Genomic DNA, 25255 nt, shown 5'->3' on the forward strand with positions numbered 1-25255 from the left:
TGAGAAAGTAACAGATTTTTTAGACAAAGGAAACGCAGTGGATCTAATTTACCTAGATTTTAGTAAGGCATTTGATACCGTGCCACATGGGGAATTATTAGTTAAATTGGATAAGATGGGGATCAATAGGAAAATTGAAAGGTGGATAAGGAATTGGTTAAAGGGGAGACTACAACGGGTCCTACTGAAAGGTGAACTGTCAGGTTGGAGGGAGGTTACCAGTGAAGTTCCTCAAGGATCGGTTTTGGGACCAATCTTTTTATTACTGACCTTGGCACAAAAAGTGGGAGTGTGCTAATAAAGTTTGCAGATGATACAAAGCTGGGAGGTATTGCCAATTTAGAGAAGGACAGGGATACCCTACAGAAGGATCTGGATGACCTTGTAAACTGGAGTAATAGTAATAGGATGAAATTTAATAGTGAGAAGTGTAAGGTCATGCATTTAGGGATTAATAACAAGAATTTTAGTTATAAGCTAGGGACGCATCTATTAGAAGTAACGGAGGAGGAAAAGGACCTTGGAGTATTGGCTGATCACAGGATGACTATGAGCCGCCAATGTGATATGGCTGTGAAAAAAGCTAATGCGGTCTTGGCATGCATCAGGAGAGGTATTTCCAGTAGGGATAAGGAGGTTTTAGTACCGTTATACAAGGCACTGGTGAGACCTCACCCGGAATACTGTGCAGTTCTGGTCTTCCATGTTTAAGAAGGATGAATTCAAACTGGAACAGGTACAGAGAAGGGCTACTAGGATGATCCGAGGAATGGAAAACTTGTCTTATGAAAGGAGACTCAGGGAGCTTGGCTTGTTTAGCCTAACTAAAAGAAGGTTGAGGGGAGATATGATTGCTCTCTATAAATATATCAGAGGGATAAATACCGGAGAGGGAGAGGAATTATTTAAACTCACTACCAATGTGGACACAAGAACAAATGGATATAAACTGGCCACTAGGAAATTTAGACTAGAAATTAGACGAAGCATCAGAGGAGTGAAGTTTTGGAATAGCCTTCCAAGGGAAGCAGTGGGGGCAAAAGATCTATCTGGCTTTAAGATTAAACTCGATAAGTTTATGGAGGAGATGGTATGATGGGATAACATAGTTTTGGTAATTAAATATTCATAAATAGGCCCAGTGGCCTGTGATAGGCTATTAGATGGGGTGAGATCCGAGTTACTACAGAAAATTCTTTCCTGGGTATCTGGCTGATGAATCTTGCCCATATGCTCAGGGTTTAACTGACTGCCATATTTGGGGTCGGGAAGGAATTTTCCTCCAGGGCAGATTGGAAGAGGCCCTGGAGGTTTTTCGCCTTCCTCTGTAGCATGGGGCACAGGTCACTTGCTGGAGAATTCTCTGCTCCTTGAAGTCTTTAAACTACGATTTGAGGACTTCAATAGCACAGATATAGGTGTGAGGTTTTTTTTGTAGGAGTGGTGGGTGAAATTCTGTGGCCTGCGTTGTGCAGGAGGTCAGACTAGATGATCATAATGGTCCCTTCTGACCTAAATATCTATGAATCTATGAATTCACCATATGTATTGGGAATGGGTGACAGGGGATGATAATTATCTGTTCTGTTCATTTCCTTTGGGGCACAGGGGGAAGACAGGATACTGGACTAGATGGACCTTTGGTCCGACCCAGTATGGCCATTCTTATGTTCTTATGTGTTAGGAACACAAAGAGCATTGTGCCTAGTGCATGACAGTCACAAAGCAAGTCTGACTAGCTTGTTTTCTCTGTTCAAGCCGAGAGACTAGAAAAGCAAGCACATATAGCATCAGTGATGAAGAATAATTTAAGGTATTAACAGGTAAAAAAATTACTTAAATATCTGATTTTTTTTTTTGTTAACTATTTCCTTTGAAAATGCAGGAGGATTTAAAAATCTGAAAAGTTAGTGACAGTTTAAAACTCCAGTTTAAAGACAAATTGGAAATAGCTTTCAAATCTATCACTAGGAGGGTAGGAAGGTTTAAAATGAAAGGCTGCCTATTTGTTTGGTCCCATATTAGAGCTGCTCGAGATCTGAAAAACGATCATTGCATATGGCAGCTCCTCAGGACACCAACACGCACATCAGGAGCTGACAGGATGTGAGAAACAGCAATAAGGTACACAGTAAGTCAAAATCTATTTCACAGATGGCCTCCCTGGAGCAAACCAAGCAGGTCTGTTAGTATGAAGGACTATAACCTTCAGGAGAATCTCTCTGCACTAAATGTGGGCATTATATAGTATTTCTAGTGGAAGGTAATTGCTTCTCTCACAGCTTGTCACAAAAGAAGGGTTTGCATTCAGAAGCAGGTCACCGCAATTTGATTAAGTCTCATTCTGTGCAGGACATGTTTTCTCGATGTAGTGGTTCCAAACTGGGCATGAGTCACACTTCACCTTCACCCAAGGGTGAAGGATAGGTATAGAAAAGGAATCTTTTAAGGGAAAGAAAGCTGACCCACATCAGGATGGATAAGAGTGTTATTTGAAATACAGGCTGAAATAAAAATGGAAAGGGGGTTTCCCTGTATTTATGCCCTGCACGGTGCACCCAGATACTACAATGAGTAGAGTAATACAAGAACCAGACCCTGAGCTGGTGTAAATCAGTGTGGCTTCAGTGGAACTACACCCATTTACACCAGCTTTCCATCTGACCCTAATCGTGTGTATTGTGACCTCTTCCAGGAACAATGAATAAAGGAGAATATGAATAACTGTCTCTTCCTGACAAAATTGGTAAAGCTATTGGGCAGAGAGGAAAGTTGAGAAGACAGGGTTGGAGGCAAAACAGAAGATCAGGAGAAGCAAGGGTGGAATGAAGGAAGTCTATATGCTTGCTGTTCTTTTCTCAGAGGCATTTAAAAGCAACAAAATGAGTCCACGGGAAGGTCAAGGCTGGGGGCTAGGGCTTAGAACAGACAATCATGGGAGTGGGAAGCACAGGCTGAAGTGCAGTGGAGAAGGTGGAGCTGGGGATGGAGACAGTCACAGGGGAGTAAGATTGGTGTGGGAGCTGCTGTGCAAGTGGAGAAATCACGCTCACTTCTGTCTTTACAAACATCAAATACTAAGAAATAGTGTAAATGCCACATTTAGGATGAAAAATTAAATTCCCCCCCCCCCCAAAACCATGACATTCCAGAAGATCAGTGCATTCCTGCAGCGTTAAATCTCTCACAGTGCAGAACATGATAGTACAGTAACAAATAGCTCTCCATCAAAATTTGCATTTAACAGAGAAAAACGTAAAGAATACCACACTACATGTGAACAAAAGTGGCTGAGTGAACACTGCAGTAAAAACTCAAATTCAGCAGTTAGCTTTGATGTTACATTAATTTTTTTATGGAAAGAGTTGGAGAATTTTTTTAAAAGCTTAATTGCAGATGGCTTTTAACTGAGGGAGTTCTTTTAAAAAAAAAAAAGACTAAAAAGGGGAGAAAAATTCTGATGTGGGTCCACAGCATTACCAACTTTAAATGTTCATAACTTTTAAATCACAAAGGGGAATTTCCTCACCAGATTTACCTTTCACTGAGATCTACAGAACAAATCAGGTCTGAAATATCTAGCTTCGACTGTTGGAGTTATGATTTCAACTTGCGCCTAACCTGATGTTGCTCAAACTTTCCAAACAGGAAGGAAAGTTATGATGAACTAAGGGCAGGTCTTCAGTACCCGCCAGACAGTGATCGATCAATCGCGTCTAGACGAGACATGATAAATCGATCCCCGAACACGCTCCCCGTCGACTCTGGAACTCCAGCTCGCAAGAGGCGGAAGCGGAGTTGACGAGGGAGCGGCAGCGGTCGACTCGCCGCCATCTTCACAGCCAGGTAAGTTGACCTAAGATACACCAACTTCAACTACACTGAAAAGTAGAACTCAGCTTAAGTTCTAGTGCCCCCTTACATCACTGGCATGTATGATGTCTTCATAGAAGGAAAACTGAAGGTGGGTAAAAAGTTGATAAGAATGAAAGAACAAAGAATTGAGAAGATAAGGATTTGGGAAAGTCTGAAATGGCTAAAGAGATTGTAAACTTCCATACTTTGACATAGTTTCTGCGGACAGATCTTCAGGATTCCTAACTTTTGTTTCACCTGCAAAGCAAAAAACAGGACACATCAATTCAAAAAAGACACTATTAAAGCAGATTAAAAATCTTCAGAATCCTCAGGATTTAAATAGGAGCAACTATAAGCCCAGATAATAGTTTTTCTGTATATATTTACTCGATAATCACAACTGTGTTTGCATCATCTCTTCACCGTCATCTTGGATAATTAAAACTACAAAGATTCATAAAAATGCTTGGCACTTTATTACGTTGTAGTTCAGAGGTGGGAAACTATGCCCAAATAAAGGTCATATATTGGCAATTTAAGACTGTGGATCATCCCTAGGTTCCTACGAAATGGACTACCTACACAGTCATCTTTTACATGGTCGTTGGGCTCACCAGGACTATTGATCCCAGTATGTATGGGGAATCAAGGTGGAGCATCATATGCAGGCATGTGGAATCTCTATTTCTATATAACAGCAAACACTAGCTTTATTGTGGTATTACATGGGCCACATTCTTTTCATCCCTACCTTAGTTATAATGTAGCAATGCTTTGATTATTTCATAGGTAGTCTATAAACTCAGTTTTTTGATGGCGTAATTCAGTTAAATCTAATTTAAACACAAATGTAAAAAATAACTAGTAAATTGAAATATACTGGAACATGAATTTGATTGTAAGTCTAATTACTTACCATGACTTCTGAGATCTAAAGCCACAGTCCTACACTGAATCCTGTTAATGATTGCAGACTGCAAGAGGAGACAAAGATATACAGTTTGAAAACTGCCAAACCTCATTTAAGAAAGGGGATCACAATATTATATGAATCAATGCAACAGAAGCAAAAGCCAAGATGGTGTGTCAAAAAGAAACTCAATTGTCAGTGACCGTGCTGAAGCAAGATTGGACATGGGGCACAGAGTAGCCATGAAATTAAAGTTGAAGCAAGAATCTTTAGTATAAGTGATCTTTAATTACTAAATAAAAAAGCACCACCCTTTTCACCATCAGTCAATTGATTACCAAGGATATTCCCCCAGCCCCCACTACATTCCATATCTCAGACAAATGAGTATTCAAATTTCTTAGGATAAAAGTTTCAATCTCTACAACACCTCTGAAAACTGAAGTGCAGCAATACCATTATACACATGGAAGTGATACGTTCCCTTCCAAGCCCCCACATGTTCCAAAATTAGCACTGCCTCCACAGTAGGCAAGAAGATATAGCAGCTGCTTTACAGCACAGACTCGATTCGCTCTCAAAGAATGGAATTTTACAGTAACACTGAAATATACCAAACGGAGTGTTCTTGTCCTCCTCTGGGTTACTAACAAATTATGATGCTTTTTAAAGTAACACCAGGCTGCAATAAGATCACGTCTCATTATTTGTTCCTGCCATCTAAATTTACATAAGTTATTTCACGCACCATGGTGATTAAGTGGCATTCTGTGCTGAATAAAAGGCTTCAAAAATAGGATTGTGTGTTGTGAAATCAATCGCTGAAATCGTGTCCCAGTGGTAGTGGTGAAATCTGTTAAAAGGCTCTTAACAGAAGGAAGAGCAAGAGAGCACCATCCACTTGATAGGCACAGACTGACAGTTACACTGACCCGATGTTTCAGAACTTACTGTATTCAAGTCCAGGGAAAATACACTGCTGGACCAAGGGACTAAAGACGGTATCTCATAACCAGTAGGGCTAGAAATGAATGCTTTATACCATTCAGATATGAGAATCCCTTTCTGTCATTGATGTAGAACATTCATTTCTGACCCAGCATGTCATGAGATATTGGCCATTAAAACGGTGTCTTTCAGATTACTTTTTCCAATGGGTTTCCTTTTCCCAATTCTAAAATAATTGTGGCAGCCACAATCTAGAGAACAACTACAGCCAGAAACGATTTTAGACCATTTAAAAATCAACTTGGAACCCCGGTTTGCCAATGGTAAAAAACGAAGCATTAATTTAACGAGCAGTTTGTGAGGTCATCTGCTAAAAAATCACAATGTAAGAGAGTAATCTGAATGTGATAGTAAGGGAAGTTCTCTCATGACCTTGACTTACCAGAACAGAACTGCTTTGGTGAGACAAGAACAAATACATCCATGACCATTACGTTTACCAATAAGTTGTTAGACCAATGAGCAGAGAGAGAAAGATGGGTAGATTCTGCTTGTAGTAATTTTATTTAGTCTTTACCCATACAATTATTTTTAAATTCCCCCCCCCATCATCCTAAACAGTTAACATATGAGCAAACTTTCATTAAAAAAAATATACACAGGGAACAAGTGGATACTGACAGCAGAATGGAATGGACTAACTGTCTTTGTAGTTTTCTCCAGTTACAGTTTTTGTGAGTCTAGGGCAAAGTCAAATGACATGCATACTATACACTATTTAACTGCCAAGTCCAGAAACTGCATAGATAATTGTCATACTAGAAGTTACAATGGTATAACTCTGGAGTTTCTTCTACTGAATTTAGTGGGGTAACTCCAGATTTGCTGTGCATCATGGTGTAACAGATAGTAGTATTTAAACCGATCAGAAGTAGAATTTTAGAAAGGATGGAAGGTTTCAGAGTAGCTGCCCTGTTTGTATTCACAAAAAAAAAAAAAAGACTGAGTACTTGTGGCACCTTAGAGACTAACAAATTTATTTGGGCATAAGCTTTTGTGGGTAAAAAACCCCCACTTCTTCAGATGCATGGATTTCACTCCATGCACCTGAAGAAGTGGGTTTTTTTAATCCACGAAAGCTTATGCCCAAATAAATCTGTTAGTCTTTAAGGTGCCACTGGACTCCTCGTTGTTTTTATAGAATTCAATGAGAAAGTGCTGATTTGAAAAAACACTTGCCCCACATTGGAGGTCAAACTTCAGTTGACAAGATGTGGGTCAACTCAGCCTATACATGCAAAAGAACTAACCTAGCCTGTCAAATCATCGTGAGGCACCTTGACCCAATACCCCACATATATCAGAATTTTAACACCCCACCTCTTAACTGATGACTATAACATGATTCATGGCGAGGTGTACAACCTCTGTTTTATTCAGTGGCAATCATCTTGGGACTCTGAAATGCTTGCAAGCTGTTCATTCCCATTAGTTGTGTGGGCCTTTATTCATAGTGTCTAGAGTGTCACTTTGTACCGGCCTAACTGCACGAGGACCAATATCACGGTGAAAACTGCACGTGACTGGCGTGTATCTGATCTGTTTAAGGTTTTTATAAAGTTCACAGATACTTCACTAAAAGTTGCCCTAGAAAAACCTTAGACAGACTAGATCAAGAGATGGAGAGAGACCCACCTACCGGACCCAAGGTCTACAATTAGAGTGGCTGGGTTAAAGGTCAGGGTCCCAAGTACAGCCACACACGCTGCTACTGGTTGGGTTTATAACCTGTAGGCTTTATATATATAAAAAATTTGTTGGAAGGGAAAGAGTTAAGCCATGAAACTTGCTCGCACTGACACATCATCAGGTTGGGTTTCAGTGATTCTCAAGCATTGAGGCTTTCTGAATTACCATTCAACCTGGTCATAATGTGGCTTCATCATTGCCACACCAGTACTGTCAAGGTAAAAAGTAAGATAGCTTAAAACTTATTCCTCTCCATTAAAGGTTGTCAATATCATCTTCCGGTTATCTGTGGGAAGTCAATCTGGGGAAAAAAGGTTGGTTTAATTGTGACGAGCAAGATCCTGGCATCTCAGATTAAAACAGGTCAGAGGCACGGAGACTGCTGTTGCTTTGATGAAGCTCCACATCCTAATTGTTGGCAGATGCTCGGCCTTTGATGCGTTTTGTTCATAAAATATATTTACTGCTTGTGATAAAGAGTCCAAATGCATTAGTTAGACAGGCAGATTAAAAGGACCTTTCTGAATTATCTATCCCATGCTTAGCAGGGCTTCATATTTTCATGTCATTCATAGATGGAAGACGCAACATTTGTGTATATCAATTTACTTACATTGAACACAGCCCAGGAAAGAGCAGAATGGCCTCCGCCATGCAACAGAAGTAAGACAGGGCCCTCCGATCCACTTTTATAAATTCGAAAAGTGTATGAACAGTTAAGGACAATGTTTCTTACCTGAAACAAACTACCGAGTTAGACCGTTAACAGCACATACAAGGTTGCCACCACTTTATTATTACTCACGGACATAAGAAAGCCTCAATTCTGCCCTCGGTTCAACTTCAATAGGTTTGTACAGAATGATGGCCACTGATGAGGAGGAGGAAGGTGATGGTGATGAGGAAGATAATTGCTAACATTTCAGGTTGTTCAACAAGGGATGGTGTGAGTATATGGATGTTCAGATGTACATTCTGTGTTATCGTCATCTACCTGGCTGGGTTAGAATGTTTGCTAAATGTATTAATAAACTACTGTAAATACAGAAGGGTTCCTACAGTGCGAGTGTTGCAACTGTGCACATCAGGGTTCACAACTGAACAGTAATTTTAATACTGGGCCTGATCTTGGGACAAGAAACTGTCACATCTCAGAGTGATAACTGGGAATTCTTAAGTAATCAGATTAATACATAATCTATAGCTCAAGCTACAAGTAGGGGCAAAGTTTAGCCCATGCTATCCACCTACCTTCACTGCCTACCTCCCTATCATCCCATACTCTATTATATTCCTTACCTCCTCATCACACCCCCTCTTCTCCATGAAAATAGTAACTGTACGTAATGTGTATCAAAGAAAGCAAATCAACAGGAAAAAATGAAGTTAAAAGCTTGGAATGCTCAGGATACTGTTGGGGACCACAAACTGGCATTTTGTCTACTACACTCTCCCATCACTTGTCAGAGGAAACAGACAAACCTATACATGTCACTCTGGGCAATAAAACTACCCTTGTGAATCCATGAGTTAGTATAGTGTCTTCGTTAAGGTAGCTGATGTCTCCCTACAGCCTATCTGCATATGCTGGAAAGCCAGCTAAAAAGGCATCAATCACAAGAGCAGCGGTTTTCAACCTGTGGTCTGCGGACCCTAGGGGGTCCCACAGACTACTTCTAAGATTTCCAAAGGGATCCACACCTCCATTCAAAATTGTGTAGGGGTCCGCAAATGGGAAAAAAAAAAAAAAAAAAGGTTAAAACCCACCGATCTCGAGGTAGTGTGCGCCAGGGATAGGACACTGGACTGGGAGTCAGGAGCTCTGGGCTCTAATACCCAGCTCTGCCCCAGATTGATTGGACAAGTCACGTCACTAGAGCTGGCTAAAATACAAAATTTCTGTTTCAAGAGAAATCCTGACATTTTGAAAAAGTTTTTTGGGGGCGATTGGAACAAAAAGTAGAAATAAAAAATAAAATGGAGCAGCCAGCAGCACCTGACTCCCAGGGACCTTCCAGAGAGTAGGGAGCTAGAATCTGACAGCCCTGGCTCCTGGCTGCATGGCAGGGAGCCTGACAACCATGAGAGCTCCAGTTTGAGAGGCTCCCAGACTCCCAGCTGCTGAGGAGTTGGGGAGATTACCACTGGAATGTTCCAATTTCAATGAATTGGCATATTCTGTCAAAAAATTTCCAGCCAGCTCTACATTTCACCTCTGCTCTTTTCCCTTCTACCCTTTGAATGTCTCATCTATTTAGAACGCCACCTGCAGGCCAGGGACTGCGTTTACTATGTTTTTGTGCTCTGCCTAGTGTAACAGGGCTCCAATTTTGGTTAGGGGCTGTAGGTGCTACTCTAATACAAATAAGTCAGTAGGAACTCTGAAACCTGGGAGAGCTGCCTAATCTATGCAGAACACGATTCAAGAGAAAACAATGGACAGTAGTGACAAATGAAGTAAGTAAGGAATATTACTCAGGTTGCTTCCATAGTGCCTTTAATCACCCTGGATTTGTGCTGGAAATGGCCCACACATTGTAAGGAGAGTGATCACTTTAGATAAGCTATTACCAGCAGGAGAGTGGGGTGGGGGGAAAGAAAACCTTTTGAAGTGATAAACACCCATTTTTTCACGGTCTGTGTGTATAAACACATCATCACTGCATTTTCCACTTTTATGCATCCGATGAAGTGAGCTGTAGCTCACGAAAGCTTATGCTCAAATAAATTGGTTAGTCTCTAAGGTGCCACAAGTCCTCCTTTTCTTTTAATCATCTAATGCACCACACACACTTCCAGACCTATAGAAATAATGGCTCTTGGCTTTGGATTGTAATTTGGCTTCCTATCAGCCTGGAAAGGATTTACTTTTCCTGTCTCACTTCGCAGTTGAGACCTGTTTAAGTTATACTAATTTGTACAAAGTCTAACCTATAGAAATGCTACTTTGCAGGTCTCCAGCACGTCTTATTCAAGGATCTCAAAGCACTTTATGAACAATAAGTAAGGTTCACAAGAGTCCTGACCGGCAGGTGTTGTTCCCATTTTATAAATGGGGAACCTGGGGTAGAGAGAGAAATAGCTTGGCTAAGGTCATTCAGCGCATCTGTGGCAGAGCCAGGTAAAGAACTCAGAGCTCCTTATTCCTGTGCATTAGCCTTCTTTTTGTTCCCCTTGCTCCTGAAAGTGAATGGTCCAAGGGATTTCCTTGGCAGTTGGACAGATTCATCACTTGGCTCCCAATGGACAACCAGAGTGGGCAGAGTAAGAGAAGGCACTCAGGAAATGTACTGTTTCAGAGCAGCTCTCAGGCAGTCTCTACTGGCAAGGTTTTTCAGAATCCTGGGCAGAATTTAAAGGTGTCTTCGTTCTAGGAGAAGGATGAGGTAGCACCAGAGAAGCTCTCAACCTAGCTACAGATCTCCTCTCTGTGGAAAGTAAGTTCCTCCCCCATTCCCAATTAGCATGCAGCCAGTGGTACATTGCTAAAGGGCATCACTCATCCACAGGCTGAATGAACATGGTGAAGCGTAAGAGGAGTTAAGCATCTTTTACGGAAGAGAGAGGTTTTCCCCTGGTGAATTTGGTGCTAGTGAAACAGTGTCTCCAGATGCCTGGCTCGCTCTCATCCCAGTACAGATACATAGTGTAAACCTCTCCCACACAGCTGTGCCAATGCACCTCAATCCTGACCTGCACCTCATCGTGTCATCCTTGTCCTTGGACTCAACAGAATGATGATTGTACTAAAAACTGCAAGGTTCTTGTGCGATGTTGACAAACCCGCACTAGAAGAGTGGCCATCCCAGGAACTTGAACTAACCCAACAGTCAACTCATTGTGTGTGCGTGTATTAGAATTTGATCTCACATCTTCAGAGGAGAAAGGCTAGAGCATTAACACTATTACTTAGGTCCCATGGACACTGTTTTGAATGACCAAACATTAACTGAGGCGAGAAAGCAATACCAAGAAGCTAACTTTTCTAGATATTTTCCTTCTGCAACCTAATTGTTGGCACACAGATGTTGCCTGGGGCAGTAGCATTGATTAGCACAAAGGAAAAGATGGGTAATAGAGGGAACAATTAAAAAAATGTAAAAGAATCCCTGATAACCTCCAAGATACACAATCCCACCAGTCACTCGAGATCAGGAAGAATTCAGTCTGGGAATAAAATAAAAGGATATATCCTTGCCATTTTCATTTTCAACCACAACATCTTCCATAGATTCAAAGTACTGGCTCCAAGGGACTGGGGAAAAGTCTCGTTTCCTTCCAGGACTGCAAAACAAAATGTTTGCAAGAGTATAAGTATTTTATAATGCTTCACTTCGAAATTGCCATAAGCTGATGAAACTGCATGTTTTAACAATATACATGTCACAGCAACACTAGACAGAGGGTTAGGATAGAAAGTGAAGGATACTTTGCCTGTAGTTCCCTCATACAGTATTAACAGTTTTATAGTTATTAGCCAATCACATTTACCTCCCATTAGGTTTCTTTGAAGCAAATCAGAGAGAAACAAAGGACAGAAATAGGGGAAGCTGTGAAGGTGAGAATGCTTTCCCACTAAGTGATACTGAACAAGACTTCTTAGGATAATGAAAAGGTTACTACAGAGAGGTCAGAGTCTATCCTTGATCTTTGTGCAAAGTTCCACTAACATCAGGAGTTCCACTTTGATCGAGAGTAGCATACAGTCCTAATTTTATGCTTCAGCCCAAGGACCATAATTAAAAATGGAATTTGGCCATCTACAAAAACCATCTTGATGCTTTTGGCTTGAACAGTAAAGAGTCAGCCACTTAGCAAGGGTGGTCTTTAATCTAGCATGGCATCTAAATCAGCGGTTCTCAAACTTTTGTATTGATGACCCCCTTCAAATAACAAGCCTCTGAGTGCAACCCCCACCCCCTTATAAATTAAAAACACTTTTTAATATATTTAACACCATTATAAATGCTGGATGCAAAGCAGGGTTTGGGGTGGTGGCTGACAGCTCGTGACCCCCCCATGTAATAACCTCTCACCCCCCTGAGGGGTCCCAACCCCCAGCTTGAGAACCCCGATCTAAATAAAAATATTCTACATCTGATAAATCAGCGTTTGTGATGATATCAGAATTGTGCCAACAACAGTCTCCTCTTGTTATACAGTGTAGTTAGTACCAATGAAGATAATCTAAAAAGAGGATGCAAATTTCACTGTGGCTGACAAGATAGTGCAGAAACTATGGAATGAAAAGTTAAATCTAGTGAGGTATATGGGGATTTACCTATTTAATGCCTATTAACATTAATGGGAATAGAACAGCTAAATCCCAGGCTGGAAGTTTACACAAGACATAGGCGCTGGAGCACCCACAGGGAAAAATTTGTGGGTGCTCTGCATCCACTGGCAGCCAAGCTCCTCTTACCCCCCGCTTGGCAGCATTAGCATGTTCCGGGGGGAGACGGGGTGGAGTTGGGGCTGGGGGGAGGGGGGCCGAGCACTTACTGGAAAAAGAGGGAAAGTCAGGGCCTATGACACAAGAGAGAGTTTTAATAAAAAAAAATTCTCTGGAATCTATTATAAATCACATAAAACAAACATGTACGTACACAGGTCGAATATCTAAATGCTGTATGTACTGCAGCATTACCAAAAGTTATACTGAAGTAAAATATGATTAACTCCACAAGAGCCAGCAAATTCAGAGTCTATGTTTCCACTTATATATTGTCCTGCTGAGCCTTTGGACTGTGAGAATTTGATCAGTGTGTTAGTAAGTGCTCTCCCAACTGCTTCTTTGCCTGTTATTGGAGTGTTATCACAGGAGCAGCATGGATGAAACGAATAGTGAGATAAAAATCAAGCTGTCAACATCTTGCCTAGATTGTTTAGGCAAAGAGATATTACAGGGGCACTCTGTACTAATGGAAAATACCAAAACTTTATTTTTCAAATAATTGGGTTTCCCCTGGTTGACAAATAGAACATTCCATAATACAACATACCATTAGGAAGGATATTACTCTAAAAGTGTTCCTCAACCTTTTCAGATTATTCGAAGTAAAAAAAAAAAAAAAAAAAAAAAATCTTCATGACTCACATAAAAGAATAAAAAAATATACGGAAGAGTATCAATGCTAAGCCAATATAATTAGTGTGTGTTTCGAGAGGCTGAAAGAATATTTGACGTTGAAGGGCAAGGGAATGTCGAAGCAAGTTTTTGTTTTAGATTTTAATAGAGTTTTAAATGTCTTGCAAGCCCCTGGATTACCTTTTGTGAATCCCCTGGAGGTCAAGACCCACTGCTTGAGAAACTCAGTTCTAGCTTCACCAAAAAATTGAATGGCCAACTGAGTGATCCAGTTGGCTGAATATTCCTAGATATTTAATAGCACACATGGGAGAAATATAGCCCAGAAAACAGATGGTTTCACAATTAGATATCTGCAATCATTGCGAAAGTACTCCATGAAAGAGCATTGTACTGTGTAACCGGCACTACGTATACCTGAGAGATTCATAAGGGAGCGGTCATCGGTACAGGGAACAAGAAAGGGTCTCTTCATGCTAACACTATTGGCTTAGAAAGCTATTCTCTAACAGTGGACTAAGAACAGAAGCCCAGACATCAATGGCTGGATTGAACAGATTCAGATGATGTATACAGGAAATCGTCTGTTCCATCAGGTCCATAGAGACCTTACGTATTATTAAAGTGCCAGTCAACTTTGTAAGTAACTGACTCCTTTGGTGTTTTTTTCTATGGTGAGGGAGATAAGGCATGTTAGCAAGGCACTGTGTACTGCTGATGCCTCTGTGGAATCCTCTCTGTCGCTAGAAAAGACTTGATCACTTGGGCTATTCAGCATTATATTCACACCAAAACATTAAATACGAAATGCCGCCATCTCTCTGGAGCATTCAGTACATAGCACTCAAGAGGCAAAGGTGTTGGGAGGTACTACAGCTCCCTTCTAATGTATGCATTTTCGTTCCTGTCCACCATGCACAGTCCCTTTTGCTGCCCACTCAATCATGGCTCTCAGTTGGTGCAACTTTATGTGGCCAGTTGGTGACTTCCTACTCAGCACTGAACAGCCCTGGAGACTGAAGCCTGAACACAGGCAATAAAGCAAAGCTTGCTCTTTTGCAATACTGCACTTTTTCAAAATGTGAATATTGTCCTTTATTCCCTAGAGGGAACAACACAATATTAGAGCAAGCAGACTTACTTCCCCCCCTTATAACAAGGATCTAGCCTCCAGCCCTGCTTATTGACAGGTATATCACTAGGAATAGCAAGCAGCAAGAACTAGCAATTGCACTGAGTAAGAACTACACTTTGTGATCTGAAATTGGTAACAATACACTGTGAGGTGCCGAGCTGCTACTCAAAATGCAGCCTATTCTGAGTATGAAGCTGTAAAAGAGACACTGCGGGAACGTTACACAGCACAGTAATGCCCAGTTTACAAATCTGAAGAGGATCCCCCCCCCACAACTGCCATAACAGAAAACTCAACCACGAAACTAGAAATCCAGCTGAGCTCAAGGCCTTTCTCGGTCTCTCTCACCCTTACATCACCATTACGAATAAGAGAACCTAGAAAGGAAATTTTGCTGACAATTCTGTTGATTATGCACAAGACAAAAATCTCTCTCAGCGTTAAACTCATTCAACAGGACCAACAAGGCTTTGCTTTCGCAAAAACAAAAGCAACAGAGAGGAGGAGTACAAGACGACCATTTTTAACTGTCTTTTTTCCCCCGCTTCTATTCTGGGAAGGGTAATCAGCAGAGAACATTAACAACAGGGCTTGAAACATCCACTTCCCACATTTAGAAGGAAATCTTCCCTGGTGAATGTGGGACATTTCTACACAATTTTAACTTTTTTTTGGTTTTGTTTTTTAAATGAAAAAGACCTGGAGAGGCAACTTGAGGTTTTGTAAAAATAAAATCTATTTTTCATTCTATTTCTAGATGTATTTCTCTGGATTTCCAGGCTTCAGTATTATTTGCTGTCAAGCGTCAATCAAGAGAGGATACAATCACACACCTATTTTTACGATAATGAGAAATCCTGTTATCTCAGCTTCCTCTCATTTTCTGAATGTGGAAAACGAGATTTGAATGCTGATGTTGAGGATCCAGCTGGCTGAATGAAGCAGAGAGGCGCACACCACACATCTGTGGATAACTGCTCAGCCCAACCTGTAAAAAAGTCAGGTGAGCCCATAAAGATCTCCATTCATCCAAGGAAGAAAGACTATCCTTTTTGGGGACTCTACACCAAGGGCATGTCTAAACGATGAGTTAGTGCACGGCAAGGTAGGGTGCAAATCTACAGTTCATAGCATGTAGGAGTGCTAACTCAGTCTAGGTGTACCCTGCTGCTATGTGCTAAAAGTTCCCTGGTGCTTTGAAAGAAAATTCTGCAAAAGCAATAAGCAGACAAGGACCCGCTGGTCTCAGTGCATATCAGCACTAATGACATTGCTTTATGGGATACTTGACAGATTATAGATGACTTTAGGGAACTCTGAAGGAGAAGAATGGCTAAGTGATCATCACAGAAACCCTTCTTGTCTCACAAGCGAAAGATAACAGAAGGCAGAAGATTTTGGAAGTGAATTGCTGCCTAGGTAAGTGGCATAAGGTGGTTTGGATTTTGTGGAACATTGGTCTACTTTCTGTACAGTTTGTCTGGCTTCCATCTCAGTGGAAGGGGAACCAATCTTCCAGAGGGTTTAAAGCTCTGACTGGTCTAGCCAAGAACAAAAGAGGGTGAAAAGAGGGAACAAATGAGCATTCATTTAGCACAAAATTATTATGATGTGAACAAAAACAATAAGATACAAAAGGATGTGACGAAAATTAATTATTTACTTGCTTATACACCAATAATAGGAGCCTGGCTAACAAACAGAAGGAATTGGAAGTTCATAGTAATGAGTATAAATCAAAAGCTAGGAACTGTAGAAAACTGATAAGGAAAGCAAAAAAGGACACAAGGAGAAATCTATGGTCACCAAGATTAAGGAGAATAAGAGTTTTTTAAAGTACATTAGGAACAAAAGGAATCCTAACAATGATATTAGTCTGTTACTAGATGGAAATTACACCATTGTCAATAATGCAAAAAAGACAGAAGCGTTCAATAAAAGTGTCTGTTCTACATTTGGAAAAAAGTCCAATGATGTATTCATATCGTATGATTAGGAGGATGGAAAAACATTCAATTTCAACAGTAACTAAGAAAGATGTCAAACAGCAGCTACTAAAGCTAGACATTTTTAAACCAGGAAGTCTGGATAACTTGCATTCAAGAGTTTTAAAAGAAATAGCCACGGAGCTCTCTGGACCATTAATGTTGATTTTCTATAAGTCTTGGAACACTTGGGAAGTTCCAGAAGACTGGAAGAAAGGTAATGTTATGCCAATACTTCAAAAGGATAAACAAGGTGAGGTGGGTAATATAAATCTGCCAGCCAGCCATCAATCCAGGGCAAAATAATGGAACAGCCGTCATGGAGCTCTTAATAAAGAATTACAGGAGGATAGTATAATGAATGCCAATCAACATGGGTTTATGGAAAATAAAGTTAGCTTGACAAGATCTGATATCAAAGAGATGGTTAAGGGGTGATAGTCTATAAGTATCTACACAACATCAATTTGATAATAGAGGGTTCGGCTCGTCAATCTAGCAGACAATGGCATAAGAAGATTCAGCGACTGGAAGTGGAAGCTAGATGAATTCAGTCTAGAAACCTGGGGGTTTGTGAAATGTTACAGGGGGTTCTCAGGGAAAAATTCCCTAATGGTGGACAGAGCTGTCCCTAGGGTCCCCAGGCAGCACGGGGCCAGCAGCCCAGAGCCCCTGGACTTCCAAGAGCTACGCAGATCAAAGCAAGCATATCTACCACACTGGGGAGATTTAAACTTCAAGACTTCTCATAAGAGATGGAAAGGGAGGTGGATATTTTTTGCTGCTTTTAAAATTAAATAGGCAGCTAGTTTTGTTTTTAAAATTATTACGAAGAACAAGTTTAAGCTTTGTTGTAACATGCGTTGTTTGCCTGGACTGTTCAAGACCCGAATGCTGGTGTAGGAGGAACTCTTGGAGTTGGCTTCTTAAATACCTATATGCTGTTTCACATCTGATACTCCTTGATGAAACATAAGAGCCTTGTCTTATAACAGGCTTATTCAAAGTGATACAAGCTACGAATGCGAGATCTTGGAAGAGCATTGCTGTTTTCATAATGTAATAAAAATACTGTAATGATCAAATTAGTAATAAGTAGTATGTAATAAGCATGTCATAAAAACAAATGTTATATTTCCAAGATCACTGCTTTTATAATTTATATTCAGGTAAAGGAGAAACATCCCCAGAAATATTTATTTTTAGGAGGGGGTTTGCAAGACTTGACATTTTAGTGAAAGGGGTTCACAGGTTGTTAAAGTTTGGGAACCATTGGTCTAGCATTAAGGCACAAATGTTTAACAGTTCAGATAATTAACCACTGGAATAATTTTACCAAAGGTTGTGGTGGATTCTCCATGACTGGAAATTTTAAACATCGGGACTGAATGTTTTTTCTAAAAGATCTGCTCTCGTTCAAATTAATTCAGAGAAGTCCTCTGGTGTGCATTATACTGCAGATCAGACTAGATGATCAGAATAGTCCCTTTTGGCCTTATATCTACAAATACATATTCCGGATAAATCATTGATTCTTGACTAGTAAGACGATTTTATGAAGTTGACTTTATATTTGTGGGGGTTTTTTACATGCCAAGAACTCCTAAATGGTTTTTGATAAATCTTAGCTAAAAAATGGTTGGTTGTTTTTTTTTGCCGTCTCTATGGCATTTTCTACTGTGCACTTTCTTTGGCTGGATTGGATATTTTTGGTCAATAGAGAATCCTGTGTGTGACTGATGCTATCAGTCCTTTTAATTAATATTTATAACTGTAGGATTTAATAAAAATTTTAAAAAGAGACATCTCTAACAATTATGGTAGCAAAGAAAACCCTTCTGGAGTGACCTGATGCAGTCCCATCTCCTGGAATCTGCAGACAAAAAGCACCACCTTCTGTCCAGCTACTATGAGCTTTCTCAAGCAGGGCCAGGTTGCAATTTACAAAAAACTCGAGTCAGTTTCATGCCTGCTATTTACAACCTATAAATAACACTGAAACAGCCCAATTTTCACAGTGTCTGCTTGGGAAAACTGGTGGTGGTGTCTCTAGCCTCTTCGCCAGAAGCTGAGAATGGGCGACAAGGGATGGATCACTTGATGATTACCCTGTTCTGTTCATTTCCTCTGAATCACCTGGCATTGGCCACTGTTGGAAGACAGGATACTGCGCTAGATGGATCTTTGGTCTGACCCGATATGGCTGCTCTTATATTCTCAACTATGAGCAAGGAGAACTGGAGCTTTTCATGAGGAAAAGAGGATCAAAGAAATCAAGGTCAGGAGGAAGGGATAGCGATACTTCCTTCCCAACCCCAAACCTGCTGCAGGCAGCAATCAGAAGACAGTGCAATTTAAGCTAGCAAAAGAGAAAGTTCCTTCTTCCTTCCTTCCTTCTAACAATCAAGGGAGGTGGGCCTTCAGATTTTTCCAGATGCCTATTAACCAGAGGCTAATATGAAAGACTGAACATCTGAGTAGGACCCAGGGAGAACAGTATGGTAGGAAACCTATTACTTTGACTTTAGGACTGGGCTCTTCGCCAGGAAGTTGCCCTGCATCTCACTGGAGGGGGTCACCTCATCTTTTGCAACTGCCTCTGACTAGGTGAGCTTTTTAAAATGTTAACTTTAGATAGAGAGTTTTCCTAGGGAAGTAGTGGAAGCCCCACCGTTTGAGACATTTAAAATGTGATGGGACAACATATTCTAGCAATCCTATATTAGCAGGGGGAATGGGACAGAAAAGAGTAGATGTCCTAGGAGTTAATAGGTCCTTCCATCTCTAACGAAGATATATATCTGCAGCTTACTTACTTTTATTAAAAAAAGATTTGTTAAAACAATATTATAGCAGGATTAAGATCTGACACTGGGCTCTCTTACTAGGAGTGAGAAGAAGTATGAAATTTTTCACAAGATGGCTGGGGCCTGCAGAAGGCTGAAAAATATCTTATTTCAAGCGAACACTTGTGTATTACACAGAAGGAAGATGTATCGGCGAGATGGAGCAAACAAGCAAATATTTTACAAAATGGACTGCACAAAAGCAATGGAGAACATGCAGCAGAGAATTAATCTCCACTGGTCTCTGAAGGAATATACTCGATAGAATCCAATACGTCTTTTCCTTCTCTATTTTCCTTAGTGACATATCAAGCAGGCATCCAAAAATCAGATGCAAGCCCAACAACAGCTGTGATTTTGCACCTTTTCATGTTGAAACAGAATTTTTCTGGCCAAATAGTTAAACTGTGATGGAGAATAACTAATTACTGCTTTTTAACATGTCCAACAAACTAAAACAGTAAATAAAAATGGATCCAGTGTAATAACATCTGTAGATTGATCTGAGAACTCAAACAATAAACGAAGCCAACTAACACATGCTATGAATTAAATCAGAATCAAAGAACTAGTTCTGGGCACTTTCGACAGCTAATTTTAACCTACTGTGTGGCTTATCCTCGCCATTGTATAATGAACATGTGCACGTACCACGAGTGAAGCAGCAGACATAACAGGAGTTACTTCTATTCCTACGCAATACTCCATTCCCCAGCAAGAAGCATCCACCTCCTTTTTGACAAATCCTAGGATACATGTTAAAAGGAACACAGTGTGCTAGTCAAATATGCACCACCTACAGTCAAATCCTGTTGTGACAAAAGATGATAAATGGTCCTGGAAATAGTTTGATTCAGTTAATAAAAAGCATGTGACAAATCCTTGTTTTCAGTATTAAACTTGCTATGAAATAACGGATCTGAGTGTTCAGTGAATACTTAAAATACAAATAGTGGTGGGGAGGAGGTTAACTAGAACAAGGGGTCTGTCTCTGGAAGGAGCTAGTTAGAGTGCACTGCATCTTTCTGCTAAGATGTGAGAAAAATCAAATGTACATCTTCTAGCTCTGTTAAAGCCAGCCAGCACTATGTTGCAGCAGCCATTTTAACCTTTCAGTGCTCAGGTTATTATTTAAAATACTAACACGAGCATTATTCATAAATTAAAGTACAGATCAAAGATTCATTTCATTCCTGCTACATGGCTGTGCTCATTTGTAGTCTCACAGGGCCAAATACTGTTCTTATGACACTGCTGTAAATTTGGAGTAACTCCACCGACACCTGCTGAGTTGTTAGATTTACACTTCTGTCGCACAGCAGAATTCAGCCTCATGTGGCATCACATGTGGATACAGCACCATGGTTTTCCTTTCCCTACCACTCTGAATATCATGTGCTAGGCAACACGAGGGCGCCATCATGCTGGAACACAGCATAGCAATACAAGCAAACCTATTTCCTGACTGTTCTCTTAGCCCTGGTCTACACTAGGACTTCAGGTCAAATTTAGCAACGTTAAATCGATTTAAACCTGCACCCGTCCACACAGTGAAGCCCTTTATTTCGACTTAAAGGGCTCTTAAAATCGATTTCCTTACTCCACCCCTGACAAGTGGATTAGCGCTTAAATCGACGTTCCCAGCTCGAATTTGGGGTACTGTGGACACAATTTGATGGTATTGGCCTCCGGGAGCTATCCCAGAGTGCTCCATTCTGACCGCTCTGGACAGCACTCTCAACTCAGATGCACTGTCCAGGTAAACAGGAAAAGAACCGCGAACTTTTGAATCTCATTTCCTGTTTGGCCAGCGTGGCAAGCTGCAGGTGACCATGCAGAGCTCATCAGCACAGGTGACCATGATGGAGTCCCAGAATCGCAAAAGAGCTCCAGCATGGACCGAACGGGAGGTACGGGATCTGATCGCTGTTTGGGGAGAGGAATCCGTGCTATCAGAACTCCGTTCCAGTTTTCGAAATGCCAAAACCTTTGTGAAAATCTCCCAGGGCATGAAGGACAGAGGCCATAACAGGGACCCGAAGCAGTGCCGCGTGAAACTGAAGGAGCTGAGGCAAGCCTACCAGAAAACCAGAGAGGCGAACAGCCGCTCTGGGTCAGAGCCCCAAACATGCCGCTTCTATGATGAGCTGCATGCCATTTTAGGGGGTTCAGCCACCACTACCCCAGCCGTGTTGTTTGACTCCTTCAATGGAGATGGAGGCAATACGGAAGCAGGTTTTGGGGACGAAGAAGATGAGGAGGAGGAGGTGGTTGTAGATAGCTCACAGCAAGCAAGCGGAGAAACCGGTTTTCCCGACAGCCAGGAACTGTTTCTCACCCTAGACCTGGAGCCAGTACCCCCCGAACCCACCCAAGGCTGCCTCCTGGACCCAGCAGGCGGAGAAGGGACCTCTGGTGAGTGTACCTTTTAAAATGCTATACATGGTTTAAAAGCAAGCATGTGAAAGGATTACTTTGCCCTGGCATTTGCGGTTCTCCTAGATGTAGTCCTAAAGCCTTTGCAAAAGGTTTCTGGGGAGGGCAGCCTTATTTCGTCCTTCATGGTAGGACACTTTATCACTCCAGGCCAGTAACACATACTCGGGAATCACTGTAGAACAAAGCATTGCAGTGTATGTTTGCTGGCATTCAACCAAAATCCGTTCTCTCTCTCTCTGTGTTATCCTCAGGAGAGTGAGATATAATTCATGGTCACCTGGTTGAAATAGGGTGCTTTTCTTCAGGGACACTCAGTATAGCCCATTCCTGCTGGGCTGTTTGCCTGTGGCTGAACAGAAATGTTCCCCGCTGTTAGCCACAGGGAGGGGGGAAGGTTGAGGGGGTAGTCACGCGGTGGGAGGAGGCAAAATGCGACCTTGTAACGAAAGCACATGTGCTATGTATGTAATGTTAACAGCAAGGTTTACCCTGAAAGACTGTAGCGACTGTTTTATAAAATGTGTCTTTTTAAATACCGCTGTCCCTTTTTTTTTCTCCACCAGCTGCATGTGTTTCAATGATCACAGGATCTTCTCCTTCCCAGAGGCTAGTGAAGCTTAGAAAGAAAAAGAAACGCACTCGCGATGAAATGTTCTCCGAGCTCATGCTGTCCTCCCACACTGACAGAGCACAGACGAATGCGTGGAGGCAAATAATGTCAGAGTGCAGGAAAGCACAAAATGACCGGGAGGAGAGGTGTCGGGCTGAAGAGAGTAAGTGGCGGGCTGAAGAGAGGGCTGAAGCTCAAATGTGGCGGCAGCGTGATGAGAGGAGGCAGGATTCAATGCTGAGGCTGCTGCAGGACCAAACCAGAATGCTCCAGTGTATGGTTGAGCTGCAGCAAAGGCAGCTGGAGCACAGACTGCCACTGCTGCCCCTCTGTAACCAACCGCCCTCCTCCCCAAGTTCCATAGCCTCCACACCCAGACGCCCAAGAACGCGGTGGGGGGGCCTCCGGCCAACCAGCCACTCCACAACAGAGGATTGCCCAAAAAAAAGAAGGCTGGCATTCAATAAATTTTAAAGTTGTAAACTTTTAAAGTGCTGTGCGGCATTTTCCTTCCCTCCTCCACCACCCCTCCTGGGATACCTTGGTAGTCATCTCCCTATTTGTGTGATGAATGAATAACGAATGCATGACTGTGAAGCAGCAATGACTTTATTGCCTCTGCAAGCGGTGATTAAAGGGAGGAGGGGAGGGTGGTTAGCTTACAGGGAAGTAGAGTGAACCAAGGGGCGGGGGGTTTCATCAAGGAGAAACAAACAGAACTTTCACACTGTAGACTGGCCAGTCATGAAACTGGTTTTCAAAGCTTCTCTGATGCGTACCGCGCCCTCCTGAGCTCTTCTAACCGCCCTGGTGTCTGGCTGCGCGTAACCAGCAGCTAGGCGATTTGCCTCAGCCTCCCACCCCACCATAAACGTCTCCCCCTTACTCTCACAGATATTGTGGAGCACACAGCAAGCAGTAATAAGTGGGAATATTGGTTTCACTGAGGTCTAAGCGAGTCAGTAAACTGCGCCAGCGCGCCTTTAAACGTCCAAATGCACATTCTACCACCATTCTGCACTTGCTCAGCCTGTAGTTGAACAGCTCCTGACCACTGTCCAGGCTGCCTGTGTACGGCTTCATGAGCCATGGCATTAAGGGGTAGGCTGGGTCCCCAAGGATACATATAGGCATTTCAACATCCCCAACAGTTATTTTCTGGTCTGGGAAGAAAGTCCCTTCCTGCAGCTTTTGAAACAGACCAGAGTTCCTGAAGATGCGAGCGTCATGCACCTTTCCCGGCCATCCCACGTTGATGTTGGTGAAACGTCCCTTGTGATCCACCAGAGCTTGCAGCACTATCGAAAAGTACCCCTTGCGGTTTATGTACTCGGCGGCTTGGTGCTCTGGTGCCAAGATAGGGATATGGGTTCCGTCTATAGCCCCACCACAGTTAGGGAATCCCATTGCAGCAAAGCCATCCACTATGACCTGCACATTTCCCAGGGTCACTACCCTTGATATCAGCAGATCTTTGATTGCGTGAGCTACTTGCATCACAGCAGCCCCCACAGTAGATTTGCCCACTCCAAATTGATTCCCAACTGACCGGTAGCTGTCTGGCGTTGCAAGCTTCCACAGGGCTATCGCCACTCGCTTCTCAACTATGAGGGCTGCTCTCATCCTGGTATTCATGCGCTTCAGGGCAGGGGAAAGCAAGTCACAAAGTTCCATGAAAGTGCCCTTACGCATGCGAAAGTTTCGCAGCCACTGGGAATCGTCCCAGACCTGCAACACTATGCGGTCCCACCAGTCTGTGCTTGTTTCCCGAGCCCAGAATCGGCATTCCACAGCATGAACCTGCCCCATTAGCACCATGATGCATGCATTGGCAGGGCCCATGCTTTCAGAGAAATCTGTGTCCATGTCCTGATCACTCACGGGACCGCGCTGACGTCGCCTCCTCGCCCGGTATCGCGTTGCCATGTTCTGGTGCTGCATATACTGCTGGATAATGCGTGTGGTGGTTGATGTGCTCCTAATTGCCAAAATGAGCTCAGCGGCCTCCATGCTTGCCTTGGTATGGCGTCCGCACAGAAAAAAGGCGCGGAACGATTGTCTGCCGTTGCTCTGACGGAGGGAGGGGCGACTGACGACACGGCTTACAGGGAGCTAAAATCAACAAAGGGTGTGCCTGTACATCAAGGAGTATTTCAGGCAGGACTGCACGGAGGGTTCCGATAAGAAATGGTGCACCAAAGTTATCGTTGTTATTGGAACAAGGAGGTTAGCCTGGCCTCTGATTGATACATGGCTAGATTAACCTCGCTGCGCCTTCTCTGTGACTGACTGCAGTGTGATCTAGACAGGGGAGGAGGAAAATGAGTACAAAACAAATCTGGTCTATTTCTTGTTCTGACCCACTCCGTCTATCCTTTACATCTTTGGCTGGCAGCAGACAAAAAAGGCGCGAAATGATTGTCTGCCCTTGCTTTCACGGGGGGAGGGAGGGTGGGAACGGGTTCCTGACGATATGTACCCAGAACCACCCGCGACAATGTTTTAGCCCCATCAGGCATTGGGATATCAACCCAGAATTCCAATGGGCAGCGGAGACTGCGGGAACTGTGGGATAGCTACCCACAGTGCAACGCTCCGGAAGTCGACGCTTGCCTCGGTACTGTGGAAGCGCTCCGCCGAGTTAATGCACTTAATGCACTTAGAGCATTTTCTGTGGGGACACACAC

At 42.4% G+C, this 25255-nt stretch overlaps 1 protein-coding gene across 1 annotated transcript in view; it reads right to left on the reverse strand.

Annotated features, from left to right (window-relative positions):
- PPME1 (protein phosphatase methylesterase 1) overlaps positions 1 to 25255 on the reverse strand; it is a 53338-nt gene that overhangs the window by 14310 nt on the left and 13773 nt on the right. The window contains exons 2-5 of the mRNA XM_084611356.1: positions 11655 to 11749; positions 8079 to 8170; positions 4775 to 4832; positions 4062 to 4113 (exon numbers count right to left, since the gene is read on the reverse strand). Coding sequence (XP_084467482.1) covers positions 4062 to 4113; positions 4775 to 4832; positions 8079 to 8170; positions 11655 to 11749 — 297 coding nt within the window. The remainder of the gene's footprint in view (positions 1 to 4061; positions 4114 to 4774; positions 4833 to 8078; positions 8171 to 11654; positions 11750 to 25255) is intronic.

The sequence above is a fragment of the Lepidochelys olivacea genome (genome assembly GCF_965140295.1).
Source record: "Lepidochelys olivacea isolate rLepOli2 genome assembly, chromosome: 1".
NCBI lineage: Eukaryota > Metazoa > Chordata > Testudines > Cheloniidae > Lepidochelys > Lepidochelys olivacea.